This window comes from Sturnira hondurensis, unplaced genomic scaffold (assembly GCF_014824575.4).
Source record: "Sturnira hondurensis isolate 20B ecotype Veracruz unplaced genomic scaffold, ASM1482457v3 Scaffold0018097, whole genome shotgun sequence".
Taxonomy (NCBI): Eukaryota; Metazoa; Chordata; class Mammalia; order Chiroptera; family Phyllostomidae; genus Sturnira; species Sturnira hondurensis.
In genome coordinates this window covers 3,482,978-3,501,647 of record NW_028090728.1, presented here as the reverse complement: position 1 = coordinate 3,501,647, position 18,670 = coordinate 3,482,978, and the positions used below count along the sequence as shown (strand labels likewise).

The 18,670-nt window shown below is 48.1% G+C and overlaps 2 protein-coding genes across 4 annotated transcripts in view; one reads left to right on the top strand and one right to left on the bottom strand.

Annotated features, from left to right (window-relative positions):
• The first annotated feature begins 9 nt into the window (after positions 1-9).
• Positions 10-12,951, top strand: TMEM11 (transmembrane protein 11). 3 transcript variants are annotated; one of them, XR_005069799.1, is made up of 4 exons: positions 46-116; positions 3,057-3,217; positions 9,252-9,403; positions 12,062-12,149. XR_005069799.1 is itself a non-coding variant. In XM_037068809.1 (2 exons), the coding sequence occupies exons 1-2, from the start codon at positions 55-57 to the stop codon at positions 12,576-12,578; spliced, it is 579 nt and encodes a 192-aa protein (XP_036924704.1). In that variant the 5' UTR covers positions 10-54; the 3' UTR covers positions 12,579-12,951. The 3 variants fall into 3 exon arrangements, 1 of the variants encoding a protein (XP_036924704.1); XR_005069798.1 differs by lacking the exon at positions 3,057-3,217 and having other exon boundaries at positions 28-116; XM_037068809.1 differs by lacking the exons at positions 3,057-3,217; positions 9,252-9,403 and having other exon boundaries at positions 10-116; positions 12,062-12,951.
• A 4,044-nt stretch (positions 12,952-16,995) lies between these two features.
• Positions 16,996-18,670, bottom strand: part of DHRS7B (dehydrogenase/reductase 7B) — an 89,470-nt gene continuing 87,795 nt past the window's right edge. Inside the window, exon 8 of the mRNA XM_037068824.1 lies at positions 16,996-17,438. Within this exon, the coding sequence (XP_036924719.1) occupies positions 17,233-17,438 (206 nt within the window). The 3' untranslated portion in view covers positions 16,996-17,232. The remainder of the gene's footprint in view (positions 17,439-18,670) is intronic.

Here is an 18,670-nt window from a genome sequence, read left to right as displayed (position 1 = left end):
CGCTCTCCCGAGGCCGCCTTGGCGCGAGACATTTGCGAGCTGAGTGTCTCCAAGATGGCCGCGTGGGGAAGGAGGCGTCTTGGCCCGAGCAGTAGTGGTGGCAGCGCCCGAGAGAGGTGAGATCGGAGGCTTGTTGCTCGCCTCCGGGCATGTGGCTCAGGAGCCGATGACCCGCTGAGGCCTCCTGTGGGTGCAGATCTCTCCCTGCCTTAGCTCTTGAGCTGCTTTTATCGCCCACCCTCCTTCTGTTCCTCAGCTGGGCACGCGGGGTTCCAGTCTGAGCCGACTCGCAATCCGGGTGGGAACCGGCGCCCGCCCAAGCCGGGTCGAAGCGGACTCCACCGAGGGTTTGGGCCCTGGGCCGAGGCTGGGGCCGCGCCGACTTAAAGGACCTGCCCAGCTGTCCGCGGGCCGAACAGCGTCCTAGGCTCCCGTCCCGCCTGGCCACACTCGGGCCATCAAGGCTGCGGCCCCCAGACGTGGCGAGGAATGGCTCCCGGGAGGGAGAAGGAGGGGGAAGCCTTCACAGAACGGGCCAGCTGCGGGAGGGTAAATGCGTTCTACACTTCTACGCCGGGGAGCCCTAACACTCGCCAGTTGTGTTTCTCCGGCCGACAGCCGGTCACTTCCCTGAGAGGGGATTTTTACTACTATTAGATGGTTTTCTGCAAGCGCGCCCGCCGTGAAAGTCCTTTCAAGTGACCTTTCCTAATGAATGGTGTGTGGGTAGTGAGCTAGGAGTTTGTTTCTTCCAAGGTGGATCTTGATTTAGAGAACTGATTTATAGAGGATGAAATTGGAGTAGTTTTTGTGTAGAACTTAGAGTTTTTGTTTCTGGAGAGCAGTTTCAGCGAATAGAAGCCACTAGAAGTTTGGGATAGAATGTGCATTGGTGGAGTCACCTGGATAAACTGCCCTGCCGGTTCTGTTAGGGTGGGATTGGTATAGCAGAGGACAGCAAAAAAGGGAGGTTTTTATGTTTGCTATTTTTGTCTTTTTGGTGAAGATTGTTAAACAGAAAAGTTCTATTTCTCTCCCCCCCCTTCCCTTTCTCTCAACTTCTCTATTCTGCATTATTCCTTTTCTTTGACTGATTCCATCAAATATTTGTTGCTGTTGCCTGCAGATGGTTTTCCCAGCCTAGGAGATTATTTCCCTTTGGCAATTTCAGACAGACTGCTTTAGCTTGTATTTTATTCTTTAACTCAGAGTTATCCAGCTTTGTTTGTTTCGAATTTCCTGTTCCTTGGAAAAGCAGTGAATGGCAAGCAGATATTTTTGTTTTTCCACCTCCCAACCTTATATTTCTTAGAGCAGACCATAGAAATAAATGAAAGAAGGGACCTCGATGATTTCCCAATGTTCTTTAAAACTAGGAAACATTTTCAAGATATTTAATGCAAACATTAATCCTTTAATAATGTTTAGTGCAAACATTATTAATTTTGCCAATAATTTCCTTTAGTAGGAAATAACCTGTTTAGAAAACTTAAAAGTATCAGAGAGAAAGGCATTCCTCCCTACTGGATAAAAACAACTGAAAGGGCCATATTGGGATGCCCCAGACATCATACAGGCAGGGGCTGTTAAGCTTTTACTGGTCTAAAAATATTAGATATTGGGGATGTTTTTTCCTTTGTTGGAGACCGTCATTAATTCAAAACTGAGCTTGCAAATCAACAGTCCATATACTATTCTTTGGGGGGGTTTTTTGACCCTCAGTTAAGAATTTAAATTAGTTGGCAGCACTTATGAATTGAAAGATTTTTCTTACACACACACACACACACATCCACCCCACCCTCTGTATTTGAAAAGAGAGGTGGCTGATGTGTTTTGGTCAGGTCAAGTGCTTTCTAGTTCATCCGTCCTCACTTGGCGGCTTGATTTATTGCTGTTACCTGCTTGGTCTCCTTAGGTGTCAGGTCACAACCTTTGGCCAGGAACTGAGTGCTCTGCTGACACATGCAGATGTTGTGTGTTAGCTGGGAATGGGGCATCTGGTTTTGTGGTTTGGGTGACATCATCTCTCCTCCTAGATAGTGCACTGTTGAGGGGGTTACCCCTCAGTTGGCACCATCTGTCTCCCTTCCAGGTGATGTGCTGTGGTAGGGGTGGAGGTGTGGGGGAACATATGGGCACTCCATTTGCTTTTGCTGTGAGGCCCTAGCTGGTGGAGTCAGGTTTCCCTAAGAGCTTGCCATGCTGAGCGGGAGCGGGGGTGGAAACATAATCCTCCCACACACCCCCCACCCCCGCCAGCTAGCTAACTTCTGGGCACACCTCCATTCCTATTCTGTGGGTGGGAAGACTAGGTGAGGCAGGCTGGATTCATTGATTGGCAGACACCATAGATTATGTGGCCCCAGCGTATTATATTATTGGCTCTTATGACTGAAATATGGCTGTTTATGGCTCTCTTAAAAGACTTTGTTCCATATCACATTTGTGCTGACTCAAATCTCTGCTCCACGTTGTAAGACCACTTTCCTGAGTTGCTGTACAAACCTGGTGGGAATCTGCTTTATGCTGAAACGGAAGGAAACATCGTCTGGTTTGGGGCACTGGTGGGAGCAGAGCAGTGCTCTGGGCACACTTTCCAGATAGGCCAGTGGTTACAGACTCCAAAGCAGGCCTTCTATTTAAAGGCTCTGGAGCCAGATTGTCCATAAGGATTACTGTCGTCAGGTATGCGTTAGTGGTGGTTGAGTTTGGAATACACAGTGTGTGGAGTCTAGCTTTACCTGTTTCTTGAGTCTAGAGCTGTGTTTACGTAGTAGCCACTAGTCACATGTAGCAATTGAATTTAAGTAAAATAAAGTAGAATGAAAGATTCAGCTCCTCAGTCATACTACCCACATTTCAAGTGCTTGGTATTGGCAGCCATGTGTGGCTTGTGACTGCCATCTTGGATAGCACAGATAGAAAACCTGTCTGTCACCGTGGAAGTTCTATTGATAGGACAGTGTTGGTCTAGACTAAGATGGGAGGGGGTGGAAATGTCAAAATGAAAGCTTCTTGCATGTTGATTTTTCTCTTCACTCCATTAAATCTAGGAAATCAACAGTGTTTGTAATGAAGAACATCAGACTCTGAGCTGTAACCCGAATTCTTGTCCAAAATTCAGCACTCTGGCAACGAGCACATGAAACAGATTGCCTCTTGGCCTGTCGACGTCTTTGAGACACACTTGCCCAACTAGGAAGGCACAGTGCAGGTATCCGTGTGTTCTGCCACTTGGGTGCCAACCAGGATCAGCTCACAGATCGTCTGCCTGTCCCCTTGGGCTGCTTGTCTCATTGTCAGGGCCCCTGAGCACCCTGAACACTCTGACTGCTCTCATCTCCTGTCTCTCTCCTCACATGAAGGTGCACTCCATCTGGTTCTAATTGTTGTTGAAGGCAGTGGCCCTGCTTAAAGGCCTGAGGTGTTCAGAGGGTCTGGCATTCTGAACTAAAGGCTCAGGTTTTCAGGTGAAATCACTTTTTGCAGCCTGACCCTGCCCTAGCAGGTGCAGCCATCTGCTACTGTACTTTTAGGCAGCCGGTTCTGGGGGATTACTTGCACGTCATTCTGTAGCGCACTTTATTCCTTGGTATTTGGTCTTTTGACAGCTTTGCTTTAATCTGTGATTCAGACAGATGTGATTCTAGGCGGCTGGTGGGGGTTCAGTTCCCAGTTCAGCTGAGCAATGTGGGTAGGTGGCACACATTCCCCTCATTCTGATCCAATCCTTTCCTTAAGGGTTTGTGGTAGTTGACCTCTCGTGACAGACTCCCATTGTGGCTCTAGTGTGTGGTGGAAATGTTGCTTCCTCCTGGTCTGGATGAGCCACAGAGGCACAGCATCTGCACCCAGGTCTGTATGTGTACAACCCTGAGGGGGCAGGTCCCGCCCAGCTGGCTGCCAGAAGGTGGGCATGTGCACAGCAGGCCACATGCTCTGATCCCAGAAGTTGGATATGGTAGGTTAGGATCTGCTAGCGTTCATTGTCTTACAGGTTTGTTTTCCTTGATTCACCTGAGCAATCTGGACTCCAGCTGCAGTAACTTGTGCCTCTGTGGTTTAGTCCTTTAGGCCGCATTCCTGTTCAGGGCCCAACTTGCTGAAGCAGAGGAATGATCTGTCCAGGAAGGTGAGAAGGAGGCTGAGGCCAAGCCTGAGTTCGGCTTTTCTGCCCTGAACCTCAGAGTGCGTGAGTGAGTGAGTGAGTGAGTGAGTAAGTGAGTGTGTGTGTGTGTGGTACGTGCGCCTCAGTGAGTGGGGGCGGGGCGGAGCGGGGTGGTGTTGAGAGCACTCCACAGAGTGAGCACACACAGGAACCTCCTTGCTACCACTGTGTTCTGTCCTGGCATCAGCAGCAACTTTTATGGGCCACAGGGTTCTTGGGAAAGCTAATAGTCACTTAATAGCCATAACAGTTCTTTAGCTCTAGGCTCTTCATTAGGGTGGCCACTTGTGACTTTCAAGCATTTAAAGAGTGGCTCATGTGTCTGAGGAACTGAATGTTTTAATTTTACTTAATTTAAACAGCTGCATGGACCTTAAATTGGGTGGCGCTTTGCAGCTGTCACTTGGGTTTGCACACCCAGCCCCCATCCCATCTTAGCTGAAGCCGTCTGGGAGAGCTAGGCCTTTGCCCCATTTGATACAGGGAAGCTGGCTCAGAGTAGCAAGGGTGTTTGCCCTCAGACACAAAGCCTGTGAGTGACTGAGAGGGAACTTGAATCCAGGTCTCTTGATTCCCACACTTGGTGCACTGTGTTCTTGTTCCCAAAGCTGAGAGCTGCTCAGTTACCAAAGCACAGAGGAGGAAAGTGTTCTCTTGCATGTGGCAGATGAAACTGTCAGGTGCCCTGTGGAAGCAAGTTCCTTGACCTATTTGGAACTCTTCTCAATATTTTGGGCTACATGCTTGTGCTCTTTTGTCCTGTCTGGTCTTTGTGTCTGCAGCATAGAATTTTACTGCTTTCTTTGGCTCTGGAGAAAGCAATTTTTGGTTAGCCAAAAGTGGGTTTTCTTAGACCTGGGAGGTATAGGTAGAGGTATCAGTATCTCACATGTCATAGGTAATCAAGTGACCTCATGCTTATTAGGTGGAAAGCACAATGATATATGGACCTAGTTTAATTAAACCTGTTCTCTTAATTACTCTAATTTGTTTTTCTTTCTGTCACTTATTACAAACGTGCTTCCACTAATGCCTGTCACTCAGTCAGACCCAGTGCTGGGGATGCTAGGATGAAAATGCACACTCTGCTTCCAGGGAGCTTGGAGTCAACATCCTTTTGTGTTTCAGATGGAAGCTCATGCCTCAGTCCTGCCTGGAAGCCCAGGGCCACTCCAGAAAATGGGCCTAAGCAAAGGCTTCCACTCTGGTTGTATTTGGTTCTGAATCCAGCATGACCAGAAAAGGACGGTGGCTTGCAGGGCCTCTTGGCCAGTGCTCCTTTGAACGCAACAGGAACATGGAGCTCTCCTCATCCTCACTGGCAGGAGCGCAGAGGGCTGAGACCAGCACGACACCTTGCCATGACCCTGTGCTCAGGCTCACGCAGACCTGGGGAGGTGGTGAGCTTGCTCCTTGCCATCACAGTCTTCTCTGCAGTGCCCAGAAGCTGCTGCAGGGGAAGCAAGCGGCCTCCTGCTTCCCTTAGTTTTGGAGGACCCATGGCTCTCTGGTCTCTTCACCCCAAGGGATACAGAGCTGTTGAACAACATTTTTTCCCAGAGAAGGTTTATAATTAATGTTCCATTATTTAAAAAGAGTGTATTAATTTTTTAAAATACAAAATTCTAAATATGAAGAAAAATAACATTTAAAAGTCACCTGCTGGGCCAGTATCCAAAGAAAACCATTATTGACCTTTTTTGTGTATAACATCTTTGATACTCTATCTCCCCCATAGTTTGTCTTGGATTTTTAAAAATTGTGTTAAACACTTTAGAAGTATATTTCTGATGAGTCATAAACTTCCCACCATATGTACGACTCTTTAAAGATGTTATTTAAACAAGTACAAATAAAATCCACAATGAGCTGCTACCTCACACCCATCAGGATGGTTAAAAACAATGTGGCCGAGGATGTGGAGAAATTGGAACCCCCCGGCACTTCTGATGGGAAGGTAAACTGCCGCAGCCACTTTGGAAAACAGTGTGGTGGTTCCTCAGAAAATGAAAACTCTAATTACCATATGATCCGACTATTCCATTTTTAGGTATCCAAAGGAATTGAAGAGACTCAAACATATTTTTACAGTGATGTTCATAGCATTATTCACAATAGCTAGAAGGTGGAAATAAGACTCAAACATATTTTTACAGTGATGTTCATAGCATTATTCACAATAGCTAGAAGGTGGAAATAACCCAAAAGCGTCCATCAGTGGATGAATGGATAACCCAATTGTGGTTTATACATACATACGTTAGAATATTATTAGCTCTTGCAAAGGAAGGAAATTCTCTCATGTTGTATAACAGTTGAACCTTGAAAATATTGTACCAAGTGAAATAAGCCAGTCACAGCAGGACAAGGACTGTATGATTTCGCTTACATGAAGCGCCTAAAATAGCTGTGTTCATAAAGACAAAGTGTCAGTAGAGTGGTCGGATGTGGTACGGTGGGAATTGAATGGGGACAGAGTTTTAGTTTTGCAAGATGAAAAAGTTTGGGTACGACAGTATGAATTTATGTAACACTACTGAACTGTACATTTAAAAGTGGATATGATAGTAAATTTTGTTATGTGTACTTTACCATAATTTTTGAAAAATAGTAAAACTGTGTGCTCAACACTCAGCCAAATAGAAAACTAGCATTACCCTGGCCAACGTGTCTCTCCCTTCAGGCAGAGGCTACCTCCCTCCAAGTTTTCTGTCATGTCCTTGCTTTTCTTCATAGTCGCCATATGTGAAAACTTTCCTAAATAGCACATCCTCTAGTTCTGTGTGCTTGTGAATTGTGTACGTGAAACGTTCAAGTGCATGTTCCACACCTGCTTTCCCTCTGTCGTACGTGTGATGAGCTGCAAAGTGTGCAGCTGTAACTCCATTCTTTTTTGCTCTTTTGGAGGATGTCAGAGTTTTATCTTGCCGGTAATTTTACTTTCACCAAACAGTGCTGCTCTGAACATTCTTGTGCAGCTCTTACTATTGGGGAGGTATCTCCAGATTTTGGGATTCCGTGTTTGTGAATACTTGTAATCCCAGATTCCATTGAGATCAGCTTTGCAGTGATTCAGGGGACCAGGAGGTGCCCAGATCCCATGGGAAGCCAGCATTTCTAGAGGACTCCTTTAATGAGTATTTCCTGAGTACTGCCAGAGCTGATTCAGACCGGGGCGGGGAGGATCAGTTCTCAGGCTGAGTGGTTGAAGGCAGGAGAGAGGCAAGTTCAAGAACCCCAGTCACAAGTGCAGTGTCCGCAGCCTCCACTTGGGCTTGCGTGGTGATGCTCTGCTCCACAGGCTCGTTCAAAGGGCTCAGCCTGTAGAGTGATGCCAGCGCTGGCGGAGGCGGTTTGGTTGGCAGAAGAGCCCTGGGCTGAGGGCACTAAAGGTTCCAGTCATTTGGTAAACGGGGATACCCCTTTTCTCTCTGAAGCCACTTTGTTCCCCACCCCGGTGACATAATTCTCAGGTATTTGTATATCTGTCCGGAAGTATACTATGCATATAAAAGGAAATGCATACCTTTTAAAAATACACTAAAGGTAGCATACTGTAAATACTGTTATGTACTTGTCACTTAAATGTAGTTCTTAGAGGCTTTCTCTTATCAGTGTTTCCTCTTTTTTTCCAAATTTTTATTTATTGTCTTTAGAGAGAGAGGAAGGGAATGAGAGACAGATGTTGATTAGTTGGTCCACCCATCCATGAATTCATTGGTTGATTCCTGCGTGCGCCCTGACTGGAAATGGAACCCCAGAATAGCAGGACAGTGCTCTAGCCCTGGGATCAAGAGGTTCCGATTAATTTTTTAAAAAATCTGCTTGTGTGTACTAGGTTCATGTTGGGGGTTGCTGGTGATGCTCTGAAATGGTTCAAGGCAACCTTCTAATTGGATTCCTTCCTTGGGTTATAGCTGACCCAGAAACAAAAGCAAGCCATATGGGGGTGGGCGCTGGGGTAGCTCTCTCCAGGGTGTTCCCTGCTACCAGGTTCTGAAGTACCAGTTCTTGTTAATCAAACAGAACTGAATCTGCTGGGTTGGGCTGCCTTTAAAACCTACATTTGCAGGGGCAGACAGTGTCTCAGCTGCCACAGCCCAGGTGGAAGGGGTGGGTCCTGACTGCTGGGTGGGGAGGGGCCTCTGACAAAGGGGACCTCTTACTCCTGCATCCAGGTTTGTTTTGAACTTTGCTTTTTCCTCCTTGTCCATCGTGTGGAATCCTAGAAATCTCTAGACTTCAGATTTCATCTTTTCCCGTTGGAAACTAAGAATTCCTTTCCTGAATTGGGGATGATGGCTTTGGCTTTACATAAGGAATTGGTGGGCCTCGGGGTGGTGCACGCAGCACCGCCGGCTGGGCTGGCTGCCAAGACCACCTTGTTTGAAGGTGCCTGGAAGTTACTCCAGTGTGGTTATGCTCTTGTCTTCTCGCTATGGAGAGTTGGTGTATGACGATGGGATAGGAGTGGGGTGACCTGCCACAGTAAGACATGGAGGTCCAGGAAGTGGGGCATGCTTTGGCAGGCTCAGGACACGGGTACTAGGTAGTACATGCACCTGTGTCTGCACATGCTTCTTCGAGTTGTGGTGTTTATGATTACCCATGGCCAAAGTGCAGGGTGACCAACTGCCTATGCTTGCCCGCTGTGGCTCCTGTGCTGTTGGGGCTGATGTGGGCACATTTGACCAGAGCAGTGAGAGATACTGGCCTCGAATGCCTTTCCAAGCTGTATGGGACCTGTGGACACACATACTAATCTATGTTACCAAACAGTAGGTGGACTTGCCTACCTGAGGAACCGGAGGGCATGTTCTCCTCTGCCCCCGAGATGGCTTTGGAAAGGTGTACCTGGGTGCAGGTGGATGCCAGTGGGGCTTGCAGAGACAAGGGCCGGGGGACCTGGAGAGGTGCTCAGTCCGCAGGGGGTAGGATGAGGCGGGATCTGCCCCACTGATGTGTTCCCCGAGATGGCGTAGTCTGTGCCAGGTGCTGTGGTTCCAACTGGCATTTTCTTACTGGGCCTAAAGGTGTTTTTTTGTTTGTTTGTTTTTTGTTTTGTTTTTATAACTTTTAGGATGGCTACAATCCACTGGGCAGAGAAGGGCCCTGCATGACTGAGGGAGATTTGGGGCCTGGCAAGAACATTCTGTAATCCCAACCTTGATAACGACGTTTTGCTTTGAGTGCTCCAGGTGACTTTGTGGCCAGAAAGCTTCCAACAGTGAGGTAATAGTTAGCAGGACATACAACTGACTAGGAAGTGCCCCCTCTTCAGTTCACAGATCATGAATGATCTGACCTCTCCTCTTCCCTTGTTCTTATCTTTCCCCTCTTCCTCTCTCTGAGCTGATGAACTTGAGAATACAAAGGAAATCTCTGGGCCAGGATCTCCTGCTGGGGAGCCCATCTCCTCTGGTCCCTGCACACTTCCCTGTCTCATGGGACTTCCTCTTAGGTTCCCTTCTTTGCCACCTTTAGGCTCTGTAGTGCCGAGTCCTGCCTGGGAGTGATCATGGAAATGACCTCTGTTTTCTCTCTGAATTAAAACCAAATGGAGAAAGTCCATAAGGGCCTCCAAAGGGAAAGCCCAACTTTTCCTGTTTCATACACTTCCAGTGGGTTCTTACAGAAATAGCTCATTAACACCCTGGAAGGGTGGCCCTGAGCACTCGCGTAATAGCAAGGTGCTTGGCAACATCCTATGGTTAGGAGGCTTCTTGTCCGACCCCAGGGAATGGCTCCTCCCCAGTGCACACAGTTTAATTAGGGTTTTTGATTTAATTAGGAGGCTTCTCTGAGCTTAGCTGAATTATGGTTACCTTTTCAGGATGAAGAGTTCCTGAGTCCCAGGCAGTGTTTTTTGTTAAAGTGGCTCCACCTGTGAGTGGGGTCCCATCCCAGAGGATGCTCCACCCATGGCACTTGGTGGCACTACCAGCCCATTACTGACGACGACGACTCTCATTCTAATGTGACCACAGGAGAGCATTAGTCATTTTCCAACTAAAGGGAAACCCTGCTCTTAGATTTGCTTATATGTTTGCTAAAAGTAGCTTTTACTGTGCTGAATCCTTCCTTCTCTCTGATCCCCTGTCCTTTGTCCTTAACATTTGCCCCTAACAATCCAGTTTCCACCACCTTAACGGGTAATTGCTTTTATCTTTGAAGAAGGGCTGGGACCACCTGAATCCTGAACACAGGGTCTCGGGGTGACCCTGTTTTAAAAGACTTCACTGGGCTGTAATGTGCATGTTCGGTGACCAGGAAGCTCTGGGTCCAGCTCCCCTGTGGTTTTGCTCCAAGTGGCCATGGAGTGTGCACGTGGTGGACCGTCTGAACCCCTGGGCCTGGCGTTGATGAGCATTCAGGGCTGTACTTCCTGTTGGACGGTCAGAGCTCCATGGGTGGGCCATGCTTCCCTGGTGTGTCCCAGCTCATGGATCCAGAGGCCCAGGGGGAGGGTTGTGGTCTCAGGTGGAAAGAGCGGTAACCACCAGGAGCCAGATGGGGGGCGCCCAGAGGTTGCTGAAGGAACAGGGCTGGTTTTCACTGAGGCGTGTGACAACATGGCTCTGCACAGCCTGTATTAATATGAATTAAGCAACTTAATCTGGTCTCAAGAATTGTGTCTAGCAGAGTTCTCAGGGGCTGGGCTAAAGAAGGCTTCTAATCAGATGAACAGATACCACGAAACAAGGAGAAACAGTATATATGCTGGACAGCAGTATGGAGGTTCAGAAAGATCTGGACAGGCTGAAACAAGCCAAGGGAAAATGGTAGTTGTGTGCAGGTCAGTAAGAAGGTCTGCTTGTCAGGGCTGTGGGAAGATTCTGCTTTGGATGGGAAGGTTGCATGAGAAAGTCCTCAGACTAAGAAATGCTGAAACTGCCTAAAATGCCCCTTTGGCCCGTGGTCACTGCTGCTGTTTGGCCTTGGTGTGGAGCCTAGCCTTTCGGAAGGCTCCATTTGAGGGTCCTGTCACTCACCCCTGGTTCTGGGGGAAAGTCAGGTCAACTCAGCCACTTGAATTGGGTGTTTGTGAATAGTGTTTCTTATGAGAGAGAGAGCATTTACTGACAATAAACACAGTCTTGGGCTATAGGGTCAGAATGAGCAGACATACCTGGGGACCCCATTTGATCTTTATGTCCATTAAGTGTCAGAGTCATGACTGTTCTTGAGACGTTGTCTTTTTCTAATTAAAGGGTTGGCGGCCTGGGGAAGGCCATGTGGGCTTTGTGCAGCGTCCTTCTGCAAGGGTCAGAGGAATTTGGTTCTCATTCACCCAAGACAAAGATGACCCTGTTTATCTTGTATTCTGCAAGTCAAGGATGACTGCTTTGGAACCATGCAAAGTGCAGGGTGTTTGGTATTATCTGCCTCAGGGGTCTGTTGGTTTCCATCAGAGTGTCCCACAGTTGCCCTGATTAACCAAGAGCAGCTTTCATCCTGCCGACCCTAGGTTCTGTTCTGGGTGTATTAATGTGATTTGGGGCTGAACTCCTTCTTGTTTCCTTGGAGCCCCTCTGCTAACTGTTAGACCTGCCCGTCCACTGCAGTAAGACTAACTGCCAGGCCCAGTGCATATTGTAGATTGTCAGCTTCTGAGAGGTCAGGGTAGTCCTTTTCCTGCATCTTTTTATATTTCATTATTTTATTCTTTCAGAAAAAGTTCTTTACTGATTATCTTGAATATTGGGCTCTAAGGGAGACAGAAATGAAAAGATCAGTGAGATGTTTTTATTTTGTCGGTAAGAGAGCAGGCTGTCTGTGGAGCCTGAGGCCCAGACTCCCCTTCAGGGGGCTTGCCCTCGCATCTCAGCAAAGACCTGGAGTCGGTGCTGCCAGCCTAACTCTTGTCCTTCTCCCACCCTCCATCCTAAGGGTGAGCTTGTCGGCCACAGACTGTTACATCGTGCACGAGATCTACAATGGGGAGAACGCGCAAGACCAATTTGAGTATGAGCTGGAGCAGGCCCTGGAAGCCCAGTACAAGTACATCGTGATCGAGCCCACTCGCATCGGTGACGAGACCGCCCGCTGGATCACCGTGGGCAACTGTCTGCACAAGACCACTGTGCTGGCGGGCACTGCTTGTCTCTTTACCCCATTGGCACTGCCCTTAGATTACTCCCACTACATCTCCCTACCTGCTGGTGTGCTGAGCCTGGCCTGCTGTACCCTCTATGGAATCTCCTGGCAGTTTGACCCTTGCTGCAAGTACCAAGTGGAGTACGACGCTTATAAACTGTCCCGCCTGCCCCTGCACACACTCACTTCCTCCACCCCCGTGGTGCTGGTCCGGAAGGATGACTTGCACAGAAAGAGACTGCACAACACGATAGCGCTTGCTGCCCTGGTGTACTGTGTAAAGAAGATCTACGAACTCTATGCTGTATGATTTCAGTTAGAACAGGGAGAGAAGCCAACAACCCAACCCATGGGAGACAACAGAGTATTCAGATTGCACAGTAACATTATTTTTGCTCCGTGAGACAGCGGAGTCTGGGAAGCTGTTTGGGTTAATAGTTGTTATTTTAAAAAAAATAACACACATCACAAATGTACCAAGGGTTTTTCCAACTCATCACACTTAAGATGTGGATTTCCGTAACCCACAAGGGAGTCTGAGACTGCAAATCTGGGCAGTAGAATGTCGATGGAAGCTGAGGGGGTATGAATGCTTGGGGTGGGGGTCTTTAAGTATATTGTTTAACTGTATCATCCAGAGCCAGCCAGAAGCTGTTGACCATTAAAAGTGATGAACATTTCAATTCCAGGTGTCTTTTCTTTCTGTGACTGTGCCTGCAGCAGTTGCTGCGGTCTGCCTGTGGTAGGGCACCACTGAAGCTGCCCTGCTCCTTGGATAGGATGACAAGGCTTAGAAGTCGCTGGGTCTCTGGGTTCATGTGGAGAACTAGGGCCTGTGACCTCTTGTCCAGATTCTGATTTAGGAGGACACTAACATCTGCATATTTCTAAAGCACTGAAGCTATTCCTTGTGTTAACCAAGTCCAACCCACTCCCCAAGGCCGAGGGAAGAGCCCTTGAGGAAGCCTCTTCAGCACCCTTACCTGCCCACCTGGTGCCCTCATCCCATAGGTGCCAACTCCTCCATGCCTCTCTCCCCACAACATAGAATGTGCATCATCTTCCACATTCCCCCTACCCCTTGTGGTAAGTGGAACATTGACCCCTCCACAGAGAAGCTGGGCCCCCTGCCTTAACTGGAACTTGAAGGCCTCTGCTCTCAGCCATCCTTGAAGAGCCCCATAGCACTTCTGAAGGGCCCATCTTTGGGAGGCAGCCGTACTGAATTTCCCCCTACTTGTAAAGGATCCATCTGGGAGATCATACCCGGGAGTAATGAAGGGGTGCCTAAGAAGGCATCAAGGGGGTGACTGGGCTCTTTTCTTCAGGGAGAGATCCAGAGCTTTAACAAAGATTTCAAAAGGGACCTGTGGCCCACCAAGGCTGAGAAACTGCTATAAGGGTCCCAGAGAGTAATTCAGTTGAGTGCTAGGGGCTAAAATAGTGCTGGGGAAACAACTGCCTACATGGTAGTCTGGCCATCTGGATCACAGTAAACCGGTAGTGACTGTGCAGTGCCCACAACTGCTCGGATGTTTGCTGGTCCCTGGGGGGAGCATGGTGGGTCTTCTGTAGTCACCCAGATCTGGACCTGCCTGCAGATCAGATTTCACGGAGGAGGCAGCTGGAAGCAGACAAGCAGTGGCTGTCTCAGATGAGCTGAACAGAAGTACTTACCAGAAACAAGCCAGGGGCACTGAACAAAGTGATTCCAGATTCTGAAATGCCACCTTAATAATTCTGTATCCCGTGCCAGAGAGAAGAGGATGTGGTGTTGTGGACCACAGGGCAGGGATGAGGAGCAAGAGAGCCACACTTGCCAGGTCTGGATGGCGTCTTGCTGTGGGTGCAGACTCACCTATTCTGCCATCTTTTACAAAGATGTCACTGACAAGTGGGAAATGCTCATGTGTAACATACCACAGTGCTCTCAAAGAAACATTAAATAACTGCCAACAGAGAGAAAGCAGAGGCCAAGTTAGCTAGGCTCTCTCCTCTGCAGAGACCACATACATGAGTCCTCTGTGTACTATTTCAGTGAATGGATCATGCAGTCATCTGGTACCTGAGTGTTGGGAACTGCCCTGCCTGGTTTCAGGAGCTGTAAACCCCCCCATAGATAAGGCTGAGCACAAAGCTTGTCTCTGGTAGCAAATGCTGCCTCTACTTCCCTGCCCCCAATGCATGGTCGGCTAGTCAATGATGGGTAAGACTTCTCAGAGGAGGGAAAACCTAAGCCAGACACGATCACTTGGGAGGCCCTCATGGAAGGACTCGGGGCCGGGTTTTCGGGACTAGCAGTTAAGGGTTCAGACGNTGCCAGGCCGCTCCGAGGCGCTCCCGCCTTGAGGGAGTAGCCGTGCCATCGCTTTTCCACCACAAGACCTGTTAGTCCATGTGAATTTGTCTTGATTTTCCATCCATAATGCTGCGGGCACTGCAGGCCAGTGCATGGGTCCCGAGTCTGGTTTGAACTGCCCACCTCCCTCCAATTTCAGAGAAGAGCAAGAGCCCAACTCATCAGGAAATGTGGAGGACCAGACCCTAGCTAACTTTCCCTATGTCTCTATCCTTGATACAGTCTCTACTGCCTCCAAAGTAGTGTTCACATCTGGCTCAGCAGCTGTCAGTCACTGATGAGGAAGGGCAGGGAAGCTCCCTCCTCAGTGCCTCATGGGAACCAGGCAGTGTGTGTGCTCAGGGAGCTGTGCACTCACGCCATTGAATCCTGCATGAGCTGCTGTCACTCAGCAGAGCAGATGTGCAGTATTTCTGTCTGGAAAAACTCACTTGGTTTTGTTTTGCAGACTCTGATTTTATCATGAAGTACAAGACAGCTTGCATCTGCCCTCAAACCAGTGAAACACCAGGAATCTTGAACAGTAAAGTGGAAAGTACCTTTGAACTTTCTCTGAAGGCAGAACTACTTCAGAATCATGCTTTTCAAACCTGCCCAGCAGAATTCAAGGATGAAAGAGATGAACAGGGCAAACAACCTTTGAGGACAGAAAAGAGAAACGGGCACTACTACCACTGGGGGCACATGACCACATTCAAGCGTGGGTTTGGGACTCCACTCCAAGAGCCAAAGGCCAGGCCGTTGCAGGCCAGCTCCCATCTTTGGAGTGCTCCCTCCTGTGCAGGTGCACTTGTCCTCAGGAAAGTGCTGCATGGCCACCACTGCAGCAGGCTCCACAGGCCCTTACCCAAACAGTGCTCTTCAGGGAGGGGTGTGGAGCTCCAGAGGCGCCCAGACGGCTTTAGGTGTAACATGGACAGCAAAGAACAGTGCATCACCAACCCTTTTTAGTCCTTTTCCTTGTCCTCGAAGCTACCAGGAGCATCTGTGTGGCGGGCACATCTTTCATACGTCTGATACTGCCAATCTGCTCACAAGCAAATGGGCTTTAGACACAGCCTTTAGCAGACAGTGGATTTAGCTGGATTTTAATGGTTTGGTTTGTGTTAAATTATTTTCTATTTATATGGTAGAATACATAGTTTCTAAAGTTAAGTTTTAGAAAGTATTTTAAAAATGATAAGTAAACATTCAGCAGTATTTGACTATGACTCAAGTGTCATATGTAGGTTGAGACCCTTCTTGTCTGCTTCAAGGTCCACTTCCAGCCCACACCTGTGAGTCAGGGCTCCGCAGACCACTATCACCACTGCTCCAAAACCAAGCACCTCAGCAACACAGTGGATGCTGCCTTGATGGCAGAGTATGCACCTTTTTCCCGTCAGGAGGGAGGAAGATGGTTTCGGAGGAGAGTGAAGAGCCACCCATCATGTCCATGTCCACATTTCAACCACGGGCTCCTGGAATGTTGGGGCCATGCTGGGAGCTGGGCTAGGTCACTAGATCTAATCCACGCCCTGTCCTCCCACTTCCAGGAAACTTGGGAGCCTTGGAACACCCACATCACAGGCTGCCTTTGGCCATTATTTTGAGTAGCTGTTTAAAATACAAGCTCCACAGGTCCACAATTAGGACGTAATATAACAGTGTAATATGGTAGAAGTTTTCATCCCATTTCAGAGAAACCTGAACAATTGACCCACAATTTTCACTGTCAGCTTCAATAACGAGAAAAGTTTCATCCTAAAGTTGAGTATGAAGTTCATTTATTCAATGAACCTCAACCAGATGTTGTTAATAAATCAGAAAGGTGGACACCGGGATCCTTTCTGGCTACTCTGCAACTATCAATCACAGCTAACAAATGGGCTGCTTTCACCAAGGGGCAGTCACAGCTGTAGAACCCTCGCCACCTCACTGGGTTTCTGAGTCTCATACTAGAGGATACACGGGGTCATAAGGATTTCCCTTTCCCCCTTGGCTGCCGTCTCAGGAAATTCATCTTCTTGGAGTGGTTCCTGGTCCTATGGGCTTTGGGTGGGAGTCAACAAGGAAACTGGGGAATTCCTTTTTGGTACTAAAGCTGGTGTCACTTGGGATATGTCATATGATCGATCACATTAGCCTTTTGCTGTGCTGAATGACATATTGTAGGACCTTAGGAACGGATACGAATAATGCCATCTTAAACTATAGCCTTCTCCCTTTACTACTAGAAGGGGACTCTGCCAAACCAGTCAGGCAAGTGGTCTTGGGTAAGTCAAACACGAAAACAAACTGGGTCAAGGTGATGTCAGGATGTCTTCTGATGTCAAGATTGAAACATTTTCCAGGAGCTGGCGGAGGCTAGAATTCGAAGGAGGCATGGTTATTCTAGTCTGTAAGGACCGTGACTCTTAACGTTCCATTCATTTATTTCATATTCTCAGCATTAAAACCCAGATCCACATTGACTCTTGAGGGTTAACCCACACAGCTGGAAAGACACCTTTTTCGTTTCCCATTCTTGGCCAGCAGGGGTCTTCCAGGGATCTGCAGGACACACGCACCTCCATCTTTCCCATCTGTGAGACAAACATCCAGTAAAACACAGCTCTGCACGGCACTAGGAGTTCTTGAGTTTCTGCTCCCTTCTGGCCCGGGAGGCCATGAGACTAAAGAAGAGCCCAGGAGCCAGAGTTCGCAGATATATGGCCAAGGAAGGCAACAGGTCAGCCAGAATCACGTCTTTCTTTTTCTTCACCACAGCAGTCAGAACATCTCGGGCCACCTCCATAGGCATTCGGCCCTCAGCCGTGGTCTTGTCCATAACTAAAATAAACAAAAGAAACACATGAACTTGGAAGCAAAAGTCCCTGTCTTGAGTTGAGCTGCCAAGGACTGTCATTAGGTAGGCTTACCAGATTGCCCATCATGAAGCTCCTCCCAGTCAGGAGGCAGGTGGTATGCCACCATCGCTGACTCTCCTGTACGTCAGGAAATGAGGACCCATTCTGTGGCTCAGAATGTGAATTGGGTAAGAGATGTGGGGAGGACATAGGAACAAGGTAGAAGGAGCCTCAGACAGTGCTCAGAGCTGGTGTACAACAAAAGATGAGGATCAGCCCTGGCTGGTATGGCTCAGTGGACTGAACACCAGCCTGTGAACTAAAAGGTCACTGGTTCAATTCCCAGTATGGGCATATGCCGGAGTTGTGGGCCAGGTCCCAGTGGTGGGGCGCATGAGAGGTAACCACACACTGATATTTCTCTCCCTTTCCTTCTCCCTCCCTTCCAATTATGTCTAAAAAATAAATTTAAAAAGAAAAAAAAGATATGAGGACTGGCCTAGGTGAGGTCTCAGAGCTAGCCCCTCACACCACAGCTGAGGAGGGGTGGGCATTCAGACCTTGGGCATTTTTGCCTTTTGAAACCACTAAGGATTTTGAACCATGAAATTCAACTTGGGTGGCCTGGCTTAAGTTCTTCAAGGCAGGGGTAGAAGAAGACTATGACACCCATAGGCACTACAAGCTCACTAAAATGAAAGTGAAGAAGTGAGTCAGAAAGAATGTCACACCCTAGGTCATGTGTTAACTAAAGATGGAGCAGAAAATCTTTGGTTGGTTTTGTGTATTTGAGTTGCTCTGGCGGGGTTAGGAGGTGTTAGGCTGGTCAGCATCAACCGATGTTTCTTGATATCTCTTATATATCTGACATCTCATATATCTGACAATTTTCCCAACAAAGCAATTGGCAGGCATAGAGGAGAGGCCACTATCACAGACCATGAGAAACCAATCATGGACTTCTGGTCAAGATGGAGGCATGGTAGACACTCTTTGCTTCTTTCCTCAGCCACAAAAAGAATTACAACTAAATCTCAAAACAACACTCAAAACTGTCAGAAAATTGAACTGTATGGAAGTCCAACAACCAAGGACTTAAAGAAGCCTCATTCGTCGAGGCAGTAGGAGGGGTGGAGACACTGAGATGGAGCAGAGAGGTGGCAAAGGTGGTGGAATGGACAAAGGCAGTCCCACATTTACATGTGGTGGATAAAA